Below are 21,506 nucleotides of genomic sequence, written 5' to 3' on the forward strand. Positions count from 1 at the left end.
AAGTATGAGAAAAAATTTGACAAAACAAAACTGACTTTGTTAAACCACTAAAAAGCAAGAAATAAATATTTTCTACAACATTTAAGTCGGTTGTAAAATGTGAAATTAATAAGTAAAGATATGTCATATACTTTGTATAAGGTTTCCTTTTTTAAAGTAACCTAGTAATTTTCCACATTAACGACTTAAAAATGTTGTAGAAAACATTTATTTATTGCTTTTTAGTGGTTTAACAAAGTCGGTTTTTTATAATCATAAAAAAAATCCTCGCTTTTTAGTGGCTAGTTAACATTCATCTAAGTTCTAAAAGCCAAATGTCAATTGCTCATAACCCTTTACAAGATATTGCTTTTCTCGAGGAGTATCAAATATAGAAGAAAAACCATGCAGTCGAATCTCCTCCTCTTTTTAAGTCGGTTAAAAAATAAAAATAAATTACCATTGTAGAAAAGCTCGGTGTTTTAAAGAACTTTTTGACGACTTCCCGGGAATCGAAGCTGGAACCTCCACTCATAAATCCACAGCCGTCCCCACTGCGCGAAGAAGGACGTCAAAATATAAATATAAATCATACGAGACACTGATTGGTAGTGCGGTGTGTGTAAACTCTATAACCCATTAACTCAACAGTATTGTATTCCGTCATTAGGGGCCGTATTAATACCCGATGAAAGGGTTATCACAGATTATGCGATAATGCCTTGATTGCTATGGCTTTGGTGTAACAAAACAATGTGTTAACAAACATATATGTATGCTTCTTATTCGCGAAAGTGTTAAATTGTCACCTTTAACTTAAGCTACCTTATTTATTACATACATATGGGTAATACTGTGGAACTTTGGGTTAAAATACTTAAAAAAAAACACTTTTGTTGTTTGAATTGTCCAAAAATATTTTCATTTGAATGTTTGAATAAATATGTGTAATGCAAAAAAACGATTTAATTCATTAATTTCACGAGATAGCTCGTTTGAATTAGATTGGTGAAAGCTTAATTAGTAAGATCGATCGATTTCCAGCATCGTTTAATTTTGTGACCGGATCAACCGTACTCGGCAAGTAAATCTTGCAGTCTTTGCTGCCAAACATCACTTTTGCATTTTTATTGTACGCAATAGTGTCGTTTGACAGCAATATAATCACCCAGCGGGGTCCACTTCTAATAGTACTAGCCGTTACCCGCCCACTTCGTGTGGCATAAATACATGCCAAGTGAAAGAAATATTAAATTGTGTTATATGCCTAATTATTTATCATGATAGTGATAGTGATAGTGATAGCGATAGCGATAGCCAGTGGCGTGCACTTCATACATGCGCAAAAGCACTGCTTACGCTAAATTTTATATATAGCTCGTACAGGAACAGGATTTCGCTGTTTTATGCAATTTTTCTACTGTATGCATACCCTGGTAAGATACCCACTGCACGCCACTGGTGATAGCGATAGCGTATTAGCGACTGCGACTGCGACTGCGACTGCGACAGCAACTGCGACTGCGACAGCGACTGCGACTGTGACTGTGACTGCGACAGCGACAGCTTTAGCGATAGCGATAGTGATAGTCAATATATAAGTGGAAATCTCTTATATATATATAGGTATATCTTATAAGTTCCACCACTGAGCCTAGACGTACTCTTAAGGATCGACGATGTTCTCGAAAAACATCCGCAATCATTTTAATCTTTCAACAACCATCGATCATTAAGCGTATTGAAACAAAAACTATACAATTCATTGATTCACCTCTCTCATTTTAATTAGCAACACCGCAGTATTAGAAATTCCGTCATCGTTTAATTTGTGACCACTGACCGGCTCGTTTGTCATCATAACACCAGCACCTCCAATTAACATGTGACAAGACACGCGAGCGTGACAAATGGCCACGTTGTCACGCCATCTATGGCAACTAACTGTACGTTTAATTAATTTAAACTCATGGTCCGTATTGTCTATCTCTAGGATGTAGTGAATTTATTTTTGTTTCGTATGCACTAAACTTCTTCTTTTTCTGCAGCCCTAGTACTTATGAGTTAACTAAAGGTACAATTAAATGCCTTGGTATATTGGTTATCATATTTGACTAAGGACTATAAGGTCCTGAGATCGATCTCCAGGTCGGGGTAACGAATTGGTAGGTATATAGAATAGGAGTTTTGAAATTGTGGTTGTACACCCAAGTACCTCGAAGAGAGGGATATAAATTGTCCTGACCTTACATAATAATTGGTTGGAATCCACCACGCTGGTCAAGTGCGAATTCGTACACTTCACACTCCTTCGAGAATGTAATAGAGAATTCTCAGGTGTGCAGGTTTCCTCACGATGTTTTCATTCATAGTGAAAGCCTGTAAGATTTGAATTACTTAAATTTATAACGCACATAACTCCGAAAAGTTAAAGGGGCCGAAGATCAAACTCGGTCCCATCACAAGGGAGTTCGAAGCTCTAACCACTAAGCTATCACCGCTTAGATAATCATACAGATATCCAACAAAGCTGTCTAATTAGAGCAATCGTGCTGTATGTGCAGGGCGAGGAAAGATACCTTACTGGCTTCAGGACAGTAAACACTCACGATGCTGTCAAATAGATGAGCATTTACCAAGCGATCCTTTGATCGCGTCAACCTACAGTATATATTATTTATGTTGTCGTATAAGTAATATGTAAAAGCTCAGTTCTAAGTATGTTATCATAATTGTACAACGATCCGGGTTTAATTAAACAATTTGCGGGGCTCCTCTGATTTACGCCCACACCTGAAGCCCTGCTCGAGCCAACAAATGACACGTATGGTTATCGTTTGACAACTGAGGGGGCGAACTATGGATGCGGAATCCTTTCTCATCTATGCTTGTGTACTACGAGTAAACTCAAAAACAAATTATGCTATTTTTAACAGCTGTTCTTAAAATCATAAACACTTAAATAATTAACACTTTAATAATATTCGTTAGCCTAAAAGAAAGAATCTGAATGTTTGTTTTATATCGAATATTCTTCAAACGCGTTTATAACAAATCCCGCGGGAACCGTTAGTTTTCCTGAGTTAAAATATTACCTATGTTTTTCTCCGTCCTATTAACTAATTCTATGCAAAAAAACGGATTGGTTGCTTAGTTCGGGCGTAAAGTCAGGTCAAACAAACACACAAAACCCCTCCTCAAACAATAAGAAGGGGTAAAGGCCGTAGCCCACCACGCTGACCCAGTGCCGATTAGTTTTTTTATATTAATAAAATAAAACAGCCTTTAATTCCACAACGTCATTTCCTACATACTAATAAACATTTTAATACTTTTAAATCCATGATGAAGGCTGCTTTTTTTGTTGTAAATACAAAACCGCGCCAAACCTCAGCGTGAAACTTGCGTTCCTAGCGGCGTTTACGTTTGCGTCTTGTGTACGACCAATCTCGGGCGCTTTACTCGAACGTGCGCTTCTATTGGTCGCGCGCAGGATCTTCTTAAGTTGGTTGCTCGTTTTTACAAGAAAAACCAAAGGAGAAGAATATAGTAATCATTACTTCTAGGTACGCTAAATCCACATGCCGAATCAGCACAATACATTTTCTATTTTGCCTTACTTTCATAATAATTATATTGGTCGTATTATTATCAAAGTAAGGAAAAATAGACAGTAAAAAAACCACAGTCAATAAAAAATAGGCAACACTATAAAACTATGAAATATACATATCCAAAACTTTTTTACTATAGAATTGACGTCATATGCCATCTAAAGCTCAGGTTTGACTTTGATATTTCGTTATGAACGTGGGTTGTGTTGTGTTTTATAAAAAATTATTTTGTATTAAATTTACAACCAATCGATATAATGAAAGCATTCCTAATCATTATAATGGTGTGTAATACCCTAGCGCATTTACCGGAAACGCAATCGCCTAACGTCGGCACCGTCCTCTTCACGCCTTCAGATCTGAAAAAGAAAGACTGGAGTAAATCAAATATTGCATTATTGCAAGCTCGCAAGTACTTACAAAACGTGTTGCCTTCTTCGCAATTCATAAGCACTATAAATGAAGACTACTTGATCAACTTACTAACGTATTTCGAAAACTCATATTTGGCAGTGAAACGTGAAATCAAAAATCCATCTTTACGTAACATGATGGACGTCGCTCTATCTGATGTTCTAGGCGGTTATCTCAAAATGTGGGTTTTACCTATTACTAAATACGCCTATTACGGAGGAACTGTGTCCTTAGACAACTCATTAAAAATCTTCGAGGCCTATGAGGATATTAAGAGAAGTTTAAAGACAGATGGACGTGGATGGCATAGCCCAAATGAAAATTTGCTTAATACCGTTGCAATAAATATAGCTCCACTACCCAAATTTAAAAAAAGCATGGCCAACCCTTGCAACCAATTAGCGTATTATGAAAAAACTGATTCAGGTATGAAAATTCCACTGCCGTTTATAAATTGGAATATATCTCCGCCAACTATGTTTGTACCACTAGCAAACCAGTCTATTGTCCCTCTATCCTCTCCCAACTCTTCATCAACATTGCTGAATTATTATTCCGTCGCTGATAATTGTATGAAAATGTATCAAAGTCCTGCATCAGATGATTTTAATGATAGATTCCAGACTTGGCTTAAGAGCGATGTTGCTCCACATTTGAATGACGATAAGTTATACGCAGCTTTCGAAGGCATTCTTAGTTTAATGAATGCGACAAAAAGATTTTACGACGAACGATTGAAGGCTAATGTAGAGTTATTGCGAGACCCAATGAAGGTAACTTCGAAAAAGTTTCTTGTCATAGCTTTAATATTGATCATAGAGCTTATCTGGTGTATTCCAACAATAATCTACATAGTGCGGTCAGGAAAGAAGAAAAGACAACAAAAAAAGAAACCCAAATCTCCAAGAGGCGGGACTCCCAACTTTATTAAAAAAGCATTCTCAAATAAAAAGAAAAAAGAAAAACGATGCTGTCCACCGCCACCACCACCACCAAAACCGAAATCAAAGCCAAAGCCAAAGTATTGTTGTCAAGCCACAACTGAGGGTGAGGGTCTATTTCCCTTCAGTAACTCCCAGAATATGGCATCAAGCAATACAATGTTTAAAAGTGATTTCTCGTATTATGATGTTATGACTTCAGTGAATGAAAAGGCATCTTCAAGAATAATATTTCCAGAATTTAATACTACTCAGACTTTGATAGACAATTATAATGCAAAACATTACACACAATCGAGGGATACGACTATAAAAAGAAATAAACAAAAAATGCAAGAATTAAAGTTATTAAATAATGAGACACATTCAAAAAATAGAGATATGAAAAATGTAATTGAATATTCACAAGAAACTATAAACTTATTAGATATAGATAGCTCGGCCTGTAAGTGTAGTATTAAGGGAAATCGAAAGATAACTTGTTTAACTTGCTTAAAAGGCAAGAAAAATTTTGAAATATGTAAAGTCATACAAAATAAGTCCAATCCAAAACGTGAAACCACTAAAACTGAAACGCTACCTGAAATTCAGATGCGGACTTCTAACGAGACACATACAATTCAAGTTAACAGCAAGGAAGATTCTGCACTAAATTTAGATCAGCCCATGTTAAGAATACTGATAGAAAGACCAGAAACTTCAATAAAATTAGGAATTACTAACTATAAAGAAGGTATATCAGGAGCGAATATGAAAGCTAGTAAAATACCCAGAGCTGTAAAAGCAGACAAAGAAACTAAAAATACTGTAAGTAAAAGTAATGATTCAGACATTGTAGATTCACAATGTAATTGTGAAATTATACGTACAAAAGGACTTGTTATAACAGGAAAGGCATTAGACGATAGTGCTATTAAACACTCCTCGATCGAGAATAAGAAATTAAACTTAACTTTTTGACTTTCCTAATTTGTATACATTAAGTTTGTAGTAGTTTTGTAATTTAATATGAAATATATTATAATTATATAAAACAATTAATTTGGTATTAGAAAGAGATTTTTCTTAAACTACATTAAAGTAATAATACTTTACGCGATGATGCCTCCAAGGTCGTAAGCAGTATTATTTTAAAATATTAGGACGATTTAAGGAAGATTTATGCTAGAGTCACGAGATCGAGCCTAGCTCCGATGAGATACGGATTCAAAACTTTACGAACGAACGACAAATTTTTGTAAGCATAATAACCACGCGACCGACGCCATAGGTAAAAGCTAGTCTTATCATTAAAGAGAATCATAAATTAATGGTAAATTCCATTCAATATTAATGGTAAATATAGTCGAGTTCACTCCACAGTTGTCTTACCATAGCTTGCTAATCACCGTGACGAATTTATTGTGCGCGATCTGCGCTGGGTGAATTGTGTAGCAGCCTTGTGAGTTATTGCATATTTTGCGCGTCCGCTCAGGTGGCTTTTGGCAACACTAATCTATCATTAGAGTTCACTTAGCTAATTGTGATCTCGGACTTTGTTGATGTCGGACTTTTACGACCGTTCGTGCGCAGAGCCGTGCGCTCTGACCTTAATAAGGGAAATTCGATCGTTCGGATTTGAGGACCCCTACAGGCAGGCCTCAGTTAACAACAAAGTTAGCTAGTGGAAAGTTGCCTGGTGCAAATAACCTGTTAAAACCATATTTAGCATTATTAAACATAATTTTACAGCTCAGTTCATTTTAAATGGTTGGCGAATCTGTATAATAAATAATGTTTAGGCGTTATTAGATAGCAATTTTCTTCAGTGGCTAGCTAAATTTGGTGTCAACTGAGATAAGGAATAGCTCTGCTGGATTAAGGAATCTAAAATTTCTAAAAAAATATGGTCGCCAATCTTATAGTCCGCTGGGACTGTCCACTTGTATGTAGTACGAAGGGATTTCTGTTCTTTGTTTCCTTCATTCATTTTTTTACTGTACCTAATGACTGACCAAACACCTAGACAGATGGATGTAAAATAGAACGCTATAGCCTATAAACAGATCAACATTTCGCAGGGCTTGCAAATAACATGTCATGCAAAGTGCCGCTTTGTATCCATGAACCATCACCTACGTCTCAAGTTGTTGAACCTGGAATATGGTAGTCATACCCCTAATATGTTCCTACGCGACATCGCACCGGAACACTAGTAAGTCGATTGTTCATATCGACTTTTTGTTTATAATTACCAATGTTTTGTTTTATAAAGATTATATTATTAGATGTAAATATATTGTGAACCTATACAATAATATTATTTTTCTATATCAGCAGCTCTGCCCCATAACAATGTCGCAAACGATTTAAGAAATTTACACTATGGAAATAAAAAAGTAGTAGGTACCTAGAGTAATAAATAAATAACCAGAAATGGGTACAGATAATAAATACACTGATTTAATTATTGCAAACAATTTAATCACAGCTGACTTATGGGCCGGGATGGCCAGGCCGCTATAAATACCGGGCCGCGGGCTTACGAGCAATTGTCCGGGATAATCCCCGATTGACACGGGATTTGTACAAATCGTCCGCAATGTTGGCTAATTTATGACCACCGAACCCGCTTTGTTGAAGTAATTATGGACATCTGGTGATGTTAAGTGGGGGTGCAGGAAAATGACCTAAGCAACCTCTTTATGGTCATTCCGAAGTACTGTCTTACGCGTCACGTACCTAATGCGTCAATAATATGAAAAAAATTAAGACAAAAAAACATCCTGGGCAGTCTTTGGGGACTTTCGATAAACTAAATATATGTAAAGTATACAGGATACATATGGCTCAGGGAAAGCTTTCGGTGTCGATGACGCGAATTCCATGATTTTCGCTCACTCATAAATTGCTCAAATCGTGTAACGAAGTTACAACTTAAATAACTATTCGAGTGATTTTTACCATAGTTTTTAATTTATTTAAAAAAAAAAAAGTGCAACAAGCTTTACAACCTGTTATTTCTGAAAATGCCAAAACTAATAAATAAATATACCACGACAGTACACACAACGTCATCTAGCTACAAAGTAAGCGTAGCTTGTGCTATGGGTACTAAGATGACTAACGAATATTTTTATAAATAACATACATGAATACTTATTATATAGAGATAAACACCCAGACACTGAAAAACATTCATGTTCATAACACAAACATATTCCAGTTGTGGGAATCGAACCCACGGCCATTGACTCATAAAACAGGGTCGCTGCGCCAGTCGGCGGTTTGAAATCTAAACTGACAATCATATCAGGTGTGTTGATTTGAAAACTTAAACGAAGTATTTATATGCATACAGTGTAACTGATCCATTTATCTAACTTTGAAGTAAAGTTAATCCACTTTAACTTTACTTCAAAATTCAAATCATTAATAACTACTGTAAAAATTATGCCCGCGTGGAATTGTGTCCAGAATGCTGGCGCTGAACAGCAAGGTTATCGACCTATGCTATAAAAAGTAATCTGTCTTTGTATTTAGCTGTCAATTTTTGACGTATTTTCCTCTATGTACTCGTAAAATGATAAGGCTTCTAAAGTTTTCATAAAAAAACATAACGACTTAATTTGACGACAATAATATTTTGTGTAATCCAGGGGTTTTGTAATCCAAATAAATCAGCAATGACCCTGACACTGCCCAGCTGTGCGAGGCGCTTATTTCATTCCGAGTGGATTAACTCGATTACGACCGGCTTAGATATTGAGACACACACTTTATTCATGAAGTCTTAGTATAAGCATAGATAGTATCTTTTTTTTTATTTTATTTTTTGGACTTTTCCTAACAATAAGAATGTCACCCATATCGTTCCCTAAACGAAAATCAAAACATCCTTCTTCTCTTATCTTAACTTCTTATATAATTACATCCTGGCTACCTCTGAAAAAGGTGCTGACACAATCAATCCCCACATCATAAAGATGAATTTTAAATTATTTTAGATTATTAACATATTAATTGGTAATTCGGAATAGACCAATGACGATTGGTCTATTCCGAACACAAAATAGTTGATAAACGACTAAAACACCGGGAGGTATCTTTGTATCGTTCGAGTCCATGTAGGACTGAAGTGTATCGAAAATGCACCCGTATTTATATCAAAATACCCACCAACTCAATGTCATGAACATTGGTTATTAATCAAATATAATTTTAACTGTTTCTTGAAAACTATCTATGAATTAATTAATAATTATTAGGGTATTTGTAAAATCCTAATCAATTTAATAAAATATCTGGCAAATATGAATCTATATATTTCTAACGGCCGATTGGCGCAGTTTGCAGCGACCCGGCTTTCTGAGTCCAAGGCCGTGGGTTTCATTCCCACAACTGGAAAATGTTTGTGTGATGAGCATGAATGTTTCTCAGTGTCTGAGTATTATATAATATATTATAAGTATTTATGTATATTATTCATAAAAATATTCATCAGTCCTCTCAGTACCCGTAACACAAGCTACGCTTACTTTGGGGCTAGATGGCGATGTCGTAGTATACAATTTATTTATTTATGTATATAATTTAATTAATATTTATGTTATCAAAAGGTTGGATATTTACCCACTTTATAAAATTACTGTAACATTCTTGAATGAATGAATATATTTTTATTGCATACCACAAAAAAAAGAAAAGTATAACAAAACAGCGTATACAATTTAGCACCCTCATCGCCGTCTTTCAGGCAAGTAATGGCAAAAGACACATATACAGAAAATGGGTAGATGGTGCATATATACGTATACCCGTAGAAAAGTATCGTCATTATTTATGGGTTTTTTTTATTCCACTATAAGTTAGCCCTTGACTGCAGTGTCACTTGGTGGTAAATGACGATGGACGTAAGGGCATGGCAGGTATATAAAAAACATAACCCTTAACGGTTACTATGCGGCATCGTAACGATAAATCTCTTGACGTCACGACTTTATCGATAGGATGGTAGCTAGTCACACCTAAGTCTACTTACTAGAGAGTTTAAGATATTATTAATTCCTGAATTCCCCTGTCGGAGATCGAACCCGAAGCCTCCCACCTAGACCATTAGCCCTTGACTGCAATCTCACCTGGTGGTGTGATGCAGTCAAAGATGGTAGCGGGCTAACCGGTTTGGGAGTATGTTAGTCATACCATAATCGGTTAGTACGCTACATCGCCACGGAACACTAAATCGCTTAGCGGCACGTCTTTGTCGGTAGAGTAACTAGTGGTAACTAGCCACAGCCAGATCCTCCCACCAGACCAGACCAGAGAAAATTCAGAAATGATGACTTCTCAAATTGCCCCTGTCGGGAATCTGGGAACTCCTGCTTAAATACACAGTGCTCACCGTTGCGCCAGGGAGGTCGTCAAAAATATTAATAAAAAAATCTTACCCAGTAGCCCTGTAAATCAACTCGAAAGCCAAAAAGATAAATTCGAACAAGTCAAAAGAACTCACTAAATTAACCCGTTGACAGCGAATTGCCAAAAACAACCCCAAAAACGTCGCCAACTTGTACGAGCCAGTAATTTACACGGCCCTTGTTTGCGGAAAATCTTGGGAAACTCAAGATTCCGATATGCATCTGTAACCTTATCTAAGTGCTTCATACCAATGGGGGAGGACGTAGATATAATACTCGTAAAAATCTGAGATACACATCAAACTTAACGTGTAAAGAACATACGAAAAACAAAGTTTCCTATCCCTATCCCTTTTTTGCCCTGTGATGACCTAAATGCCTAATGATACTTTGCAGGAATGAATTTATTTCTAAAATTATGGTCGAAAGTTACTCTGTCGAAATAAATATACTACATCGCCAATTTATTTCTAAAATTCTGGTCAAAAGTTACTCGGTCAAAATAAATAAATAATAAATGTAGTACGACAATATCTTACCCCAAAGTAAGCGTAGCTTGTGTTAATTAACTAAGATGACCGATAAATATTTTTTTAAAATAAAATACGTTAATACTTATAAAATACTGACAAACTACCAGACACTTAAAAACATTCATTCACGTATAAACGTTTTTACAGTTGTAGTAATCGAACCCACAGCCTCGGACTCAGAAAGCACGGTGGCTGCACACTGCGCCAAAAATACGCGGGCTGGGCTGGGCTTCAAAAATAAGTAACCAAGTAGATTTAAATTTTTAATGTTTTTATAAATTCATTTATTTTTTCTTATTTGGTAGGTTGTATTAGACCCAATTCGTTAGCTTGGTGGTTAAAAAAAAATAAGCAAGTATTACACAAAGCGTGCTTAAATGAGATTCACCATCGTTGAAATTGTACCTCACCTTCGGCTCGTGCTTATCCCACGCTAAGGTGGGTTGGCACATGTCTTTTTCTTCCGTTCACTTCTATCAGCCGTCATCTCATAATCCGTTGACTTAGTACCCATCCCCATGTCTGATATTTCTTGTCTCCATGCGAGTTGGTAAAGAACTGTGTATCTTTGGCTCTTTACACCGTTGGAGGTGGAAATGGCAAGAACTAAGGACGAGAATGATTTAGCTTAATGCGACAAGGTTGTACGCGCGAGCAAATAACTCCCGTCCCCTAAGCGCACACCTAGTAGGTAGTACCTACTTGTAATTAAAGGATGGCTAACAAGACCCCAGGAGACGCTGTCTTAGTATTTTAGACCAGGGTTGACACGCCATTGGCAATGTGCCAAGAATGGCATGCATTAAAATTTGGGTACATCGTTGAGGGATTGCGGGATCTACAAATTCATCAATATACTAAAACATTCCGACTTCTGGACTTAAAGCCTCGCCCGACGTTATTGTTGTCCCATAATCACCAAGCTGGGCAGATGGGCAATATTCACCATCGCTATCATCTTATTACCGGAGACCCGTGCCTTGTAGTGGACAAGGCACGGGTCTCCTTTCTGAATGACAACGCCTGAAAGGCAGTCCACCTGGCTCAGTTTGGATTGGTCAACTCCCTACCCCATTTGAATAAATGATAAAGTACTGCCAGACATGCAGGTTTCCTCATTATGTTTTCCTTTGTTTTTTTTCCATCAGAAGAAAACGAATAGCATCCTTGATGAAAAGAACGTGGGTAAGCAGTAACGGCATTCTGAAAGCACTAATAAATCGATACGACTCTCCAATTTACAAGTTGTATATTAAACTCCACGTAGGGAGTTTTTATATTGCATATTAATATTTAATGTAAGTTTTTTTTGATTTAGTTTAGTTTTTAATTATTCTATTTATTTTATAGTGTAGTGCGTAGTGATGGGTCATAGATACCAAATAAATAAATATACCGTCGAAGCACTTTGTACAGTTGAGGTGCCACTCGTGAACTCGGCCCTTCGAAAGTGAAGTCGAAGTCCTACCCACTGGGGTATCGACGCATATACTAATTACCTCATCATATTCATCGTCATCATCTTCAGTCTGATAGAGCAGCGAGGACCCTCCTCGCTTCTCCTAGGGGTAAGAGGCTTTTTGTTTAGCAATAATTGACGGACCAAGCAGACGGCCGACCTGATAGTAAGTGGATAACCATTGTCTATAACAGCAACTCTGTGCCTATTATTCCAACTGCCTGGCTTGGCGGTCCAAGCGATTTAGCATTCCGGTACGATGTCGCCCTGCCCTAAAAACACACCATCATTAAAAACTGCATAATCTCTTTTCACAGGCAATATTGAAGAAAAGGGCTGGTAGAATTAAAATAAGAAAAATACACGGATACTTACATCACAGTAACAAATCATTAACTATTTGTCCCGACCTCAGTGCAATAACAAAATCCAGTCATTCCTGCCAGTTCTACCCTCCCATCCCTTCATTGTTCCACGAAATTGGACCTCTGATTAATTTGTTTTACTTCCCCTATTCATTACCACCAAATTACTGGAGCCCCTTATCTCACCCGATTTCGAATGTAAACTTCGGGAATTTAAAATCGGACGGCTCTGTTTAAAATGGATGTTTAAATTTTGGTTGGGCTTCATGATTATTTGGTTAGTTGACATCGGTTCAGTAAATAGTGCGAAGATGTTTGTAAAGGATTAAGTATTTGATAATATGTTTGTGTTCTTGAAACAATTAAGACGAAAGTAACATATTTAACTACAGTAATTAATTATTATAATCAAACTAATCTGTACGAATATTATAAATACCAAACTGATGATTGCTTTGTCTATAATCCCGCCAAATAAGCTTAATAAGTTAGCAGTGAGATAGATTATTGTCTGGAATAGCACGTAGGCTATTTTTTATCCCTGAAAAATTTTACGTTTCCCGTGGGATCTATTTTTTGGTATTCACATAGCAGAGCGAGAGATCGTAATATTAAACTTACTTAAAAAAAGCAGGAGGTTCTCAATTCGGTTCTATTTTTTTACTGACATTGATAAGCCGATTTAAAAAAAATAGTTTTTGAAGTGAAAGTTCTTTAGAATCGTTGCGATTACAAACTCGAATAAACGAAAAAATAAGTCCACAGAGACAAAAACACATAAATGTATAGGATTCAGCCGGCGAGGGAATGAGGGAATACATTACGCATTTTGTTTCCTATTTAAGTTACCAGGGAAACCGAATAATATCTAGATAAATAAACAAACGCATAAATGTAGTTTCGTTTAATTTAGTTTGGTCTAGTTACCATAGAAACTTAATAATAAACCTGACATTTATCCTAATAGTTCTGATACTCTACATCCACCTCAATTTCTCGTATGCTACTTGTCAGAAGTGTAACTTCTGCCGTGTGTGAATAAATTGCACAGGATTTTTTTTGTTTCAGTCGGTGCCATGTATAATGTAGAAAATCACTGATTCCTTGCTTCTTTATAAAAAGGAATACAAAGTATATGAACTAAACATAGTAACTTTCTACATTTTACTTGGCACCGACTTGAAAATGTTGTAGAAAATATTTAATTTTTGTTCTTTAGTTGTACTTAAAGTCGGTTCTTTTTTGTCAATTTTTTTCAAATATTAGTCCGAGAATAACTTTAGCATCTTCTACCTATTATAAATGCGAAAATGTATTAGTTTGTTTGTTTCTGCATTTAGTTACTAGCTTTTGTCCACTTTTATCACGGTGGTTTATAAATCTAATAGGACCGTTTGTTTTCCTAGGATAAATATTATATTAGCGATATGTTAATATCCGTCCTTCCAACTAACTCTAAGCTAAAAGTCAAGTTGATTTGTAGCTTAGTTAAGGTGTGAAGAAAGGACAATCAAACTCACTTACCGATCTAGACTATTTTTGTTAACTCTGGGCTAGTGATGAGGACTTCGTAACACAAAAGGAGTTCAGTACACTTACCTAAAAAGCGATGATAGCCAAGTGGGTTAGGCTTCGGCTACCCTTTCGGGAGGACCGAGTTCGAACTCGGGCTGTCTAACTTTTCGGAGTTATGTGTGTTTTTAATTTTATTTGTAGGCACGGAACCCTGCCTCGTGTATTATCTTTCGGCATTGTCACGCGTACATAATACTACAAATGACATTTTTTAACTAACAATTGAAGCAATTAAATATCACATACTTTAACGATGAACGAAAAAAGAAACCTGCACGCCTTATAGTTCTCCATAATGTTCTCGAGGTCGTGGTGGACTACGGCCTAAATCCTTCTCGTTCTGAGAAATAAACCCATGCTCTAGAGTGTGCCAATAATGGGTTAGTGATGAATTTGATGAGGATACTTACCTAATTCGCCCGTCCTTGGAATTTAATCCAGGACCCATTGTCCGCAATCAAGCACGCTAACCACTAGACTAACGAGGCAATACTAGATGTCAGTTAAAGAATCATAGCTAATATAAGAGCACGTCAACAAAAGTTTACAGAACAAAGAAACGCAACAAGTCACATCCGGCAAGATGTTCCACGCAACGCTATTAATGCTCTTGAACTTTAATTCGTATTTCCTTTCGTGTATTAGCTTTATTGTAGCATGCATTAAACTCATTTACTTCTAGATCTTAACTAATTTGTTTACTTGCGATGGAATCATAGGCTTTAAAAAGATCTTACGTAGCCTAGTATGCGATATGGGCAACATTTGTCTCTGAAACAAATTTGTCCCTCAGATACACATGATATTTTTGATATTGATTTTGGCACAAGGAGAGAAATATATACAAGTGATATGAGGCAAGATGCATTAAAGTGATCCGTGTTAAAACTTGCTGACCAATATACAAGCAATGTAGTTAAAATTAATAAATTAATAATTTAATATTTATCACAATTCACAAGGGCGAAAAATGAGTGAGAAATAAGTCGATAAAAGCGTTTCCTAGAATGGTAAACGAACTTTTTCCTCTTTCCCAACTCTTTTTACCCTACGACAGTCAATCGATACTGCCTTAATAACTCCCGCGAAGGGTAAAAAATATATCATTCAATACATAAGGGTAGTAATACATATGGTATGTACACAGGTGGGGTGGGGTCAAAGGTTCAACCAATCGGCAACCGGACGTGAGGGAACGGTGACTACTTCCGGTTGTATTGTTCTTTTAATTTGTGCACTGGTTTGGGAGTTTTAGGTCAGTTCCGCCAGGTGACAATCTGTGGTATATTGACAATGACTCAACGATAAAATAGCATTTAAGTCTAACTGGTAGTAGGATGATCTACTTAGCTATAGCTTAGCGATCATTGGCTCGCACCTCTTAACTTTTCGGAGTAAGTAGGTAATTTGCGTAAATATCACTTGGTTTAACGGTGAAGCAAAACATCGTGGAAACCTGCATACCTGAGGGTTCTCCGTAATCAGAGGGTATGCAGACAAGATAAAATCAAGGAAATCTTTAATACAAGTTATAAAAACTGAAGGGTAGGCGTTTAAAAATTTTTTCAATGCCGATCTTTAAGCTTTTATAACACGTACTGGAGATTTTTTTTTTATTTTATATCGTCTGCTCGCTTAAATACCCTGTGCATACCCTCAAATTCAGTGGCGAGCATTGGGTTTCTTACCAGAGTATGCATACACCAGGAAAATTGCATAAAACGGCACAAATTATCCTCCTATTCGAGTTATATATTAACTTGAGGGTATGCAGTGCTTTTGTGCATGTGTGGAGTGCACGCCACTGCCTTCAATGCACGCCACTGTCCATAATGTTCTCAAGCGTGTGAAGTCTACTAATCAGCACTTCTCCAGCTTTTTAGACTACGGCCTTAAACCATTATCATTCTGAGAAGAGACCCGTCTACCAAACCCCATTACTGGCCCATTACAGAACCCGGGCCTGTTGTGTGGTTGTTCTGATTTAAGTAGTACTAGCGGACCCGCGTGACTTCGTCCGCGAATGAGTCGACTCAAAAAAATAGTCGCATGTCCAATATAAATGAATCCTAGCTAGATCGATTTATCGCCTCCTATTGAAACCCCCTGTATACTCAATTTCATGAAAATCGTTGGAGCCGATTCCGGGATTCCAATTATATATATATATATAAATAAGATATAACATAGTAGAGCTTTTTGTGACAGCTTGTCCGGGGTAGTACTTTCGCCATGTTTATTTCTGCTGCTACAGCAACAGCAATGATGCAATGCTGTGTTTCGGTCTGAAGAGTTGCCGGTGTAATTAGAGGCACATGAACACCTCAGATGATCAATTTGAGGCGTAGGACAACAACGCCGTTCAGACCGGAACACAGCATTGCAACAATGCTGATTAGCGGCAGTAATAAGCACTTTTTTTTTTTAAATATTATAAAGTCCTAAAAGTCATATTATAAGATAAATAAATAATAATATACTACGACAAAACACACATCGCCATCTAGCCCCAAAGTAAGCGTAGCTTGTGTAATGGGTACTGAGGTAGCTGTTCAATAATTTTATGAATATAATGCACATAAATACTTATAATATACAGATAAACAACCAGACACTGAAAAAATATCATGTTCATCACACAAACATTTTCCAGTTGTGGGAAACGAACCCACGGCCTAGGACTCAGAGAGCAGGGTCGCTGCCCACTGCGCCAATCGGCATGGCGATAGTACGTCCCTTACGCCCTTACTTCCTATACTAATTCATAAGTTTTTGTTTCCTATATTGTTTTTTATTTTTATTTGGTGTAATGAAGAGTTTTATTATCATTATTATTCCCCGGAAGTTGGACTTATCGATCAAAATTGCTGTCCGAATCCCACTCCCGTTTCGGGATAAATTTCATTTTATTACAGCATAAAATTACTTACGTACATCAAAGAACTTTTTTATCTTAAATGAAATATGTAACGGTGTTCACTAATTCGTCCGTAATACTTAAAAGATTTCACGGATATTTATGAGTCGAGATAAAGATTTTAAGATTGCTTTTAGTACAAAAATAACACGAGCTCTCTCTTTATGATATCTTATTTTTGTTAGCTCTTGTATTATTGATTTTCTTCTAAGTTAGTATATAATCGATTAAAATATCATTAGTAGGTATGGAAAATAGGTCTTTAAACACAAAGATTACGTTCTTCTCTCCTAGTGCCAAAATCAATGTCAAAAATATATTTATTCAAGTAGGCCCATATTTGGCACTTATGATGCGTACATTCATGAAAAATGTGTAGGTACACGATAGTGTGATGATGGCGATAACCATGTTTGTAAACTTAAAAATAAAGCAGCGAGGGTTCCAAATACTAACTTTAAACTTTTTAAGAGCAAAAATGTCAATATTTTTTAAAATTGTTTACAATTTCCCTTAAACAAATTCATGATTTAATTGTAAAACCATTTTTTATTTTTAAGTTTATATCGACTATGGTCGAATCATATAGAGTCAAATATGTATGTAATTTCTTACATTCTTTTTGAGAAAGAATAGCACGTTTTTTAGGCATGGCAATTTAGTTTTACGATACAGGCCTCCCTAGTACGAGTGCCCAGACACTCCTGTTGTCTTCATATTATTACTGTGTAACTGTAATCTATTTTTAAGGTGTTTGCAAATGGTTCATTGACCTTTTGTTTAATAAAGATTTTTTATGAATATTACTATAGTTTAGCTTCGAGATTCCTCCTTCAGTATTGGCACAATTATCTTAGCGTGATCCCTTAAGATTTGTTTGTTTGGAGTGACCGGGAATGTTCCTAATAGTAGGAGAGCATTTAACAGAGCGTGTGACACAGGAATTTAACAGTTTATCTGGGGAACTGCTACAGCCATACTTATTTTTGCCGCCAAGTAGTTGCTTGTATTCCGGTCTGAAGGATGTGATTGCAGCGTGGTTGCATAGGGACACGAGGCTACGTTTCAAATTGATGTTGGTACTCAGGGCTACTTCGCTACTTTGTAACATGCGTGCCCTTTAACTCCGAAAAGTTGGCCGACGAGGTCGAGATGTGTGCCGGGAATCGAACTCCATGCCCCTAAAAGCGAAGCCGAAGTGTTACATTTCGTAATTTGAACACTCGACCTACACTACACATTAAAAGAAAAACTATATCGTGCAAGAGTCGACCACCAGAGTAAATAAAATTATAAAGAAATCTCTCTCTTCTATTCAATTGCATTCAGCGATGTTTTTCAGAGGTGTCAGTTATAATTGCCTACATATATATATCTCTAAAAATGCAGTTGAATTCAAAGTCAAAGTCAAAGTCAAAAATATCTTTATTCAAGTAGGGCCTTAGGTGGCACTTTTGATGCGTACATAAGAATTACACGGTAGTGAGATGATGGCGATAACCACATTCGTAAACTTAAAACTAAAGCTACGAGGGTTCCAAACGCGTCCTGGTCTAAGAAGAAGCCCACAACAAACTTAGCCGGGTGTTTTTTTTTTTGTTATCACCATCTCACAATGTCATTTTAAATTATTAGAAGAGCAACCTGGTTAGAGCAATAATTTGCACCCAAGCTTTTTTATCGTTTACGTAGTCCTTTATACAATAATAGGACTTTTCTATAAGCTTACGTTTAATACCAACTTTGAACTTTTTAAGAGACATCTCCAAGATGTCAATTGGTAGTTTATTGTAGAATTGTATGCAATTTCCTTTAAACGAATTATGAATTTAATGTAACCTAGTATATTGCACTGTAAGTTTATTCTTACTTCTAATGTTTAAATTATTGCAGTCACATTTTTTCTTAAATTTAGAAATGTTTTTATGAACGTACATTAAATTTTCAAATATGCACTGACTATACACTGTCATTATTTTAAAATCTTTAAATCTTAATATATGTCAATTGAGTTCTACTAATCAGGCTAACCAAAAGGCTATCAACGTTTCCTAAAGATCGCACTATTAATAATAATATTGAATTATTTCCTGCAACTGGTCGATATTTCAAACAATTAGAAGGACCTGTCGCGGCCAATTTGCCTCTCTGCTGGCCATCATGTCACAGTCATTAAATTTAAATACGTATTCTCTTGTAATTACCAACAAATTATCAAATTCTAATTTAATTCATATTAAAACAATATTTATTCATGTAGGCCTGTCACGGGCACTTTTATAGCGTTCATAAATATATGTATACATAATTGTGAGGTGATAGTGATAACTACTTCCACCAACTTAACCCTTAAACTACGAGGATTCCAAACGCGCCCTAGCGTTAAGTTAAGTTTAAGGGTCTAAGAAAATCTCATTTCAAACTTAGCCTGGTATTATTTTTGTTTTCACCATCTCAAAGTCAATTAACATTAAGCTATGAAGTAACAGCGATTCATACTCAAACTTTTTTAATCGTTTATGTTTATTAATACTTATCAATAAGAAATTATATTACAAACGTAATTACACGTACGTACGTAATTAAATAACGTATAAATATAATTATATTTTGGGCGTTATTAATAAAAAAAAAGTAGCTATAGCGATGTCACAAATTTATTTATTACATGCACATGATGGAAGCGATGACGGCGCATTGTTCGATTTCACTTTCGGTGGGCCGAGTTCGAATCCCAGCACGCACTTCTTACTTTTGTAAGTTATGTGCGTTCTAAATGTCAAACAGCATTGCAACCTTTATTTCATTGCTGGTTTTCGGCAGAAAGTGGTATAACTGAGGAAGTATTCAAGGAAGTATTTCAAGAATTCCTGAATTCGTAATGCAACCGCAACACGTATGACTTCAATAGCCTCACAGAGCTATAACTCAATGCACAATGCCCCGAAATTCTAATCCAGGCCTGCCCTGTTGGCAGTGGGCAGCTAATGAAATTCCCTCGGTATACCTACCTAATATCGCCCTCGGGCTGTAATGTGTCGTCACTGTAATAATTAACATCGGATGGATATACATTTTCATGTTTGTGTAATTTGTGTTTTGTTTTGTATTTTCATAATAAAAAAACTACAAAAAGAAGTCATTATCAATAGAATAAGTTTTTTTTATAGTTTTTCTATTTCACTGTAAAATTTTAACCAGTCCAATCTAACTTAAATTGTGTATGAAATGCTGTTTAAATGTTGTATTTCAATAAGACAAATCCTATTGAATTTTTTTTTGTTAGGACCCTAGGAAATAAATAATGAATCTTACACGCTGGACAATATACCTACATTACAGTCCCTCGTAATTCCTAAGTCGCAATCGAAGAGATTATTTTTATAGTTATTATTGACGGAACAAGCAAATGACACACCTAATGGTAAGTCGTAGCCATCCCCTCTTACTCGAATTCTGTAGTATTATTACATTGTCACCTTATTCTAAGTTGCCATTCATTTAATGTGAGACAAGAATGACATCGTTCATCATCATATCAACCCATTACCGGCCCACTACAGGGCACGGGTCTCCACCCACAATGAGAAGGGATTATGGCCGCAGTCCACCACGCTGGCCCAGTACGGACTGGTGGACTCCGCACACCTTTGAGATCATTATGTAAAACTCTCAGGCATGCCGGTTTCCTCAAGAGTTTTCCTTCACCGTTGAATCAAGTGATATTTTAATTACTTAAAACGCACATAACTTAGAAAAGTTGGAGGTGCGTGCTGGGATTCGAACTCGGCTCCCCAAAAGTCGAACTCCTACCCACTGGGCTAACGCCGCTTAATCCCGACATTAACTCAAAAACCAAGTGCTCAAGAGGGTACTTACCTTAGGAGATTCCTAATTATTTATTATTTGTAGGTTTGGCCAATTTTCATCATCATCATCATCACATAAACCGATAGACGTCCACTGCTGGACATAGGTCTTTTGAAAGGAGTTCCAAGTTCCACAGTTCTGAGCCGCTTGGATCCAGCGGCTACCTGCGACGCGCTTAATGTCGTCTGTCCACCTCGTTGGGGGTCGACCAACGCTGCGCTTACCAGTTCGGGGCTGCCATTCCAGCACCTTGGGACCCCAACGTCCATCCTTTCTCCGAACTATGTGCCCGGCCCATTGCCACTTCAGCTTCGCGACTCGTTGAGCTATGTCGGTAACTCTGGTTCTTCTACGAATCTCCACATTTCTGATTTGATCGCGTATTTTAATTTATAATCTATACTTATAATAAAACTGTAACTGGCAGATTTCTGTACATTTCG

General features: G+C 36.5%; 1 protein-coding gene across 1 annotated transcript; it reads left to right on the forward strand.

Annotated features, from left to right (window-relative positions):
* The first annotated feature begins 3,859 nt into the window (after nt 1-3,859).
* On the forward strand, nt 3,860-5,908 carry LOC120632865. Its single transcript, XM_039902903.1, has 2 exons — nt 3,860-4,916; nt 5,448-5,908. The coding sequence occupies exons 1-2, from the start codon at nt 3,875-3,877 to the stop codon at nt 5,906-5,908; spliced, it is 1,503 nt and encodes a 500-aa protein (XP_039758837.1). The 5' UTR covers nt 3,860-3,874.
* The last annotated feature ends 15,598 nt before the right edge of the window (nt 5,909-21,506 follow it).

Source organism: Pararge aegeria, chromosome 20 (genome assembly GCF_905163445.1).
Source record: "Pararge aegeria chromosome 20, ilParAegt1.1, whole genome shotgun sequence".
Taxonomy (NCBI): Eukaryota; Metazoa; Arthropoda; class Insecta; order Lepidoptera; family Nymphalidae; genus Pararge; species Pararge aegeria.

What these genes read in the sequence shown, in the direction of transcription:
- LOC120632865 (XM_039902903.1), top strand. Translation starts at nt 3,875, where the DNA reads ATGGTGTGTAATACCCTAGCGCATTTACCGGAAACGCAATCGCCTAAC. An exon ending in GAAACCCAAATCTCCAAGAG is followed by an intron (nt 4,917 to 5,447) that starts GCGGGACTCCCA and finishes CTTGCTTAAAAG; the next exon opens with GCAAGAAAAATTTTGAAATA.